Source organism: Salvia hispanica, chromosome 6 (assembly GCF_029641045.1).
Source record: "Salvia hispanica isolate PSC_SH4W2 chromosome 6, Shi_PSC_v1, whole genome shotgun sequence".
NCBI lineage: Eukaryota > Viridiplantae > Streptophyta > Magnoliopsida > Lamiales > Lamiaceae > Salvia > Salvia hispanica.
Genome location: NC_142697.1, coordinates 39,591,173 through 39,597,395, shown reverse-complemented (window position 1 = coordinate 39,597,395; position 6,223 = coordinate 39,591,173). Strand labels below are relative to the sequence as shown.

At 37.0% G+C, this 6,223-nt stretch overlaps 1 protein-coding gene across 1 annotated transcript; it reads left to right on the top strand.

The window, feature by feature from the left end:
- Positions 1–2,329: 2,329 nt before the first annotated feature.
- LOC125206832 (uncharacterized) lies at positions 2,330–4,314 on the top strand. Its single transcript, XM_048106054.2, has one exon. It carries the CDS (start codon positions 2,330–2,332, stop codon positions 4,166–4,168), a length of 1,839 nt encoding a protein of 612 aa, XP_047962011.2. The 3' UTR covers positions 4,169–4,314.
- The last annotated feature ends 1,909 nt before the right edge of the window (positions 4,315–6,223 follow it).

The following is a 6,223-nucleotide window of genomic DNA, read 5'->3' as shown; positions in this document are numbered from 1 at the left end:
AAAAACCGGACCTGCAAGCGAAACGGCGAGGCTACTGGTTCACGGTTCAACTGGTCCAACCGGTCGAACCATCAGTCGAACCGTTTTACTGTAGCATTTATATATATATGAGTATATAATTAAATACATATTTATTATAAAACACTTAGTTTCAAAACATGTAAATAAACAAGCATTAATGCAATATATAGTTTAATTTCAAATAATATATAGATATATAAGTATAGATAAAGCATATATATACCAATTCTTAACGAGTAATACTAGTAATGTAAAAATACATATTCATATGTTTATTATACTATATATTAATTTTCATGTTATGAACACTTCTCCCAATATATATTCTTGTTATTTTATTTTCAATCTAAGCATTAGTGATTAAAACTTTATTTGAAAGTTAATTAAGCTTTATTAATTTTAGTTATGATATAAAATATGTATATATCTTTTAATTATGCATATACAATTAGTATATAGTTGATAGTTGATATAATATGAAGTAGTACATATTAACAAAACAAACTACATCCCACATTAAAAAAGTAAAAGCAAAAGATTGTAAAAGATGACTATAAAACAAGCTTTTCATCGCATATTGAAAAATGAAAGAACAATCTTGTGTAATACTTCTATAAAGAAAGACACAAATGATTTATTAAGCAAGTTTTTATAAATTCAAAGGCCCAATACAAGTATGGGTTAATATGAAAAATGAAAGTTTAGTGTAAATTTTTTTTTATAATGATTTTTAATTCATTTTTTAAAATAAAAAAAATTTGGCAACCGGTTCGATCGGTTCCCGGTTTTCGGTCGAACCGGTCGGTTCACCCATTCCAAAACGGTTCAATGCTCCACTGGTTTTTTATGGTGAATCGGACCGGAGAGGTCACCGGTTCGCGGCCGAACCGGTCGACCGGCCGGTCCAAACCGGTTTTTAAAGCACTGACTATGAGGGAACAAAGAGAGTAATACCCTCTCTGCCTTATAGAAATCGATTGAATTTCCTTTTTCATTCGCCTCATACAAATAGTCCATATCCATTTATGATAATTTTTTCTCCTTTGTTTTTACTTTATCATTTATGGGTTTCATCGTTCACTAATTTTTTTCAACTACTTTTTTCTCCCTCTCTCTTACTTTACCATTTATGCATTAAAATCCGTGTCTTCCAATTAGCCGGTTTCTACGAGACAGATGGAGTATTATATAAGAATGCTAATTTTTTTTTTTTAAAAAAACAAAAAGTAAAATATCCAATTATATAAGTATTAACATTGTAAACTCAACTCTCTCTCTCTAAAAGACATTAAATGCTAGAGAAATACATATGATAATTTTAGCGGGCCATTTCTCAACCTGTCGCACAGCCTCAATTGCCATCTCCGTCCATCACATCCAATATTGCCAATTTGCCATCTCATTCCATCGCAAATCCTCTCCTAGTAACATATTTCCACCTCGCTCAAACCCGCTCCTAGGGTTTATCCATTTCATTCCCGGCGGCGGCGGACATCATCCTCTCAGGCATTGTTTGACCCCTCGTTTGATTGTTATTTACCTTCAGGCTTTGCTATTATTTAGTTGTGAGTGTGGAGTATGAATGGTGCACCATTTTTGGAGTAGATGATCCACTCCGATTTTTCAATGAAATCTTTTCAATTTTTTCCACTTCCGACTTGAGTAAGCCAGTTATGTTGAAAACCCTATTCACCAACTGTCTCCTTAATTGGTCCCCTTAATTTCAACATACAAATTATTAATGTATTAATATCGGTATTAATTGCTATAAAAACATTATTGTAATTTTTGTTTAAGCACATCATCATTGTAAATTTAATTATAGAGTCTCTTTACGATGCTCAATGTGAGATGTTAAAAAACACTATACATGGAGATGATTTTTAGATTTATGAATTTAGAATCTGACTAATCATCTTTAGAAGTAAATAAAAAAATTAGTTTAAAGTACAATTTAAGAATTCTGATCTATTTCTAAATATATGAATCATATTCTCCCGAAGTTATATATTTTCAAAAACATACTTTAGGAATAATAAATTCTGAAAATCCTAATCGTAGATTCGTAGGTATCTTTATTACGATGTACTAGTATAACTTAATTTTGAATACGTACATTATATTCGAATAAGTTAATAGTTATCTTTGGAAATTAATTTCTATCGCTAATAGTTTTACCTTTTTTACCAATAGAAGTGAATCAATAATTATTTTTACTACTTAAAAAATAGGTATTTCAGTAAATAATCTCACAATTTTATATAAATAGCCGCCTCATGACTCTTGGTTTCAAAAAAAAGCTTTCTTGATGGAGACGGCGGCGGCAATGGAAGCGGCCATACTTAAGATGTCAAACGGAGACTTCTCCGGCGCGCGCAAGCTCGCCGTCGCAGCGCAGCGCGGCGGGATGGAGGGTTTCGATCAGATGATCGCCGTTTGCGACGTGCATTGCGCGGACAAGGAGGATTGGTACAAGATTCTCGGCGTCGCGGCGGATTCCGACGCGGCCGCCGTGAAGCGGCAGTACGGCAAGTTGGCGGTGACCGTCCACCCCGACAAGACCGGGCTTCCCGGCGCCAGGGAGGCCTTCGAGCTGATCAGCCGAGCGAAAGCCGTGATCGGCGATTACGAGAAGAGGATGGCCTATGATTCCATGGTTAGGGCTAAGGCCATCGCTGATCGTGATCGACGCACCTTCGGTTTTTCCCAATTTCGATCTAATCAGAATTATTATGGTTTTTCACGATTTCAAGATTATGAGGATTTTGGGGTTTCTAATTCTAGGGTTTTGAACTATCAGAACGTTGAATTGAGCGGGAAAGGCGTGTTTGACTCTAGATTGACCAATAGGGTGAATGAGGTGATCAATAGGGTGAATGAGGTTTCTCCTTTACAAGGTCAAGGTCAAGGTCAAAGTCAAGGTCAAGGCCGTGGTCGTGGTCGTGGTCAAGCAAGGGTAACTAAAGAAATCAATGATGTAACTAGTAATGTTGTAGATGAGGGAAGTGGTGTGGTTGGGGTTAAGAGGGGTCGGGGCAGGCCTCGGGGCTCGGGGTCGAAGGCAGCATCGGCATCTGATGATGCTGCCACGAAGACGCCTCAAGGCTCGGGGTTGATGGCAGCATCACCAGATGCCAATGCTGCCACGAAGAGGCCTCAAGGCTCGGGGTCCATGGCAACATCGGGAGATGCTGTCGCGAAGAGGCCTCGAGGCAGGCCTCCTAGCAGTGGTCGTGGACGTGGACGTGGACGTGGACGAGGTCAATGCACCATTGTGGAAGTGTCTAGCGAAGATGAAGATGATCACAAAAGCAAGGAATCTCATCCTCACCCAGCATCTGAAGCTGACAAAGGCAAGGAGTCTCATCCTCACCCAGCATCTGAAGCTGACAAAAGCAAGGAGTCTCATCCTCACATAGAATCTGAAGCTGAAGCTGATAAAAGCAAGGAATCTCACCGTGGAATAAGGCCGGATTCGAAGATGCTCGAATACACGGATGCAGAGTTTCACGACTTCGAGGGGGAGAGGAGCAGGGAGTGTTTCAAGAAAGGGCAGGTGTGGGCCGTGTACGACACGCTGGATGCAATGCCGAGGTTCTATGCCAAGATCAACGCCATCCTGGACGACGGCCTCAAGCTGGAGATCACGTGGCTGGAGCCTCTGCCCGAGGACGAGGAGGAGAAGAGGTGGCTGTACAAGGGGCTGCCAGCGAGCACGGGGAGGTTCAAGCAGGGGTACAGCGAGGTGGTCCAAGACTACCGTGTGTTCTCGCATCTGGCCAAGTGGAAGAGGGACGCCATACTGAAGAAGGTGTACGCCATCCGGCCTCTGAAGGGCGAGACCTGGGCCGTGTTCAAGAAGTGGAATGGGCTCAGGTCAATGATGGGGATGACGTTCGGGGAGGAGTTGGAGTACAGGGTTGTGGAGATCATGTCGGATTATGATTGGGAGAGGGGGGTGATTGTGAGGGTGTTGGTTAGGGTGGAGGGGCATGGGTGTGTGTTTCAGAGGGAAGAAGGGAAAAAGTTGATAATTAAGGCCAAGGATAGGTTGGGGCTGTCTCACAGGATTCCGTCGGTGTCCGTGTCTGTCAGGGGCATGAGCTTCTTCGAGCTCGATCCAGGTTCGCTGCCAATCATGCCGTAGCCATCTATTATCTGATATGGTTACCCATTGTGTCATCTTCGGATGTCTTTTGTTGTGTGTTTATTATTTTTGCGACTCATTATGGTATCACTTTTCTTATTCATGTATTGTTAGTTGTTACTATATTCGGATTCCTTTTGTTGTGTGTTAATTAAGTATTTTTGTGATTGATTATGGTATACCTTTTGTTATTATTGTAGTAGTATTACTATTTTGGGGAGTTTTTATTGGTATGAAATTATGTGTTACTATTTGAAAGAGTTATTGATAGTGATAGATTAAACTGAAATCTTAATTGCTACTGATCATGAAAACTTAGTTTGACTGGGCATGTCACAGGCTCATATTCAATGCCACATTTAAATTTGTGATACTGTTGAATCAGGTATTCGCACTCGAAAATAGTCTTGAATATTGACGCGTGCTATTTAGAGTTTTCGAATATTTAATGTGACCTAACTAATCGAGTATTCAAGTACTTGTATAATGCCAAATATTTAATGTTGATATCCAAACCTAACTAATCGGGTATCCAAATACTCGAAATAATGCAAATACAATATCAATAAAAGTAATTGAAGATTAAATGCTTTTGTTTTGGGTACTAAATCTCTTAAAATGTTTTTGGTAATCCAGTCATGATGTTATTCTTGATGTGTCAAGTATTTATTTTTGACACAGAAGGTTGCATTTTTAGACTGATATTGAAGTGGGCATTGAAAGAGAAAAAATTGCTTTATGATTTTGGAAAATAAAATTGAGATGTGTACAGGTATTAGTTAAAAGAAAATAAAATTTGCTTTATGATTTTGAAAGAGAAAGATGTCTTATGTTGTGTGTTTATTAGTATTTTTGTGACTGATTATGGTATGACTTTTGTTAATCATGTATTATTACTATTTTCGGTTTCCTTTTGTTGTGTGTTGATTATTTTTGTGACTGATTATGGTATACCTTTTGTTATTATTGTAGTGTTACTATTTTGGGGAGCTTTTTTTTGGTAGGAAATTATGTGTTACTCTTTGAAAGATTTATTGATAGTGATAGGTTAAACTGAAATCTTAATTGATATTGATCATGAAAACTTAGTTTGACTGGGCATGTTACAGGCTCATATTTAATGACATATTCAAAACTGTGATGCATTGATATGTGATACTGTTGAATCAGGTATTCTCACTCGAAAATAGTCGTGAATGCTGACGCGTGTTATTTAGAGTTTTCGAATATTTAATGTGACCAACTATTCAAGTACTCGAATAATGCCAAAAATTTAATATCGATATCCAAATCTAACTAATCGGGTATCCAAATACTCAAAATAATGCAAATACAATATCGATAAAAGTAATTGAAGATTAAATGCTTTTGTTTTGGGTACTAAATCTCTTAAAATGTTTTTGGTAATCCAGTCATGATGCTATTCTTGATGACTCAAGTTTTTATTTTTTGACACAGAAGGTTGCATATTTATACAGATATTGGAGTGGGCATTAAAAGAGAGAAAATTTCTTTATGATTTTGGAAAATAAAATTGAGATGAGTATAGGTACAGGCGTATAGCATAACTAAAAGAAAATTTTGGAAAATAGATTACTCCATAATTTATCAAAAAAACTTTAAACAATCCCGAGTAATTAATTTCTAAATAACTCCACAAAACAGCCATAAACTTAACTTGAAAAACAACCTAAATAATCCGGATTAAAGCTGAAAATTTGGCATAATTTATGTAGTTACAGAGCAACACTATCTCTGCATTTGAAAATTAGATACATTTGAAACGGCACGAGTTTTAATGCACGACTGGTAAAGTAAGATAGAAATTTGGTAAAGTAAGAAAGAGAATGAAAAAAAAGAGAAAAAATAGTGAAAATAGTGTTAGTGGATTGTGGGTCTATATCCAGAAATAGAAAATCTCTAAAAATTTTATTTTTAAGAGATGATCCAAAATAGAAATAGTTTCTAAAATACGGAGGTAATAATGATAATGGAACTATTATGTAGTGTAGACAGGAAGAAATAAATAAGTTAATAATTGTAATCATATATCTT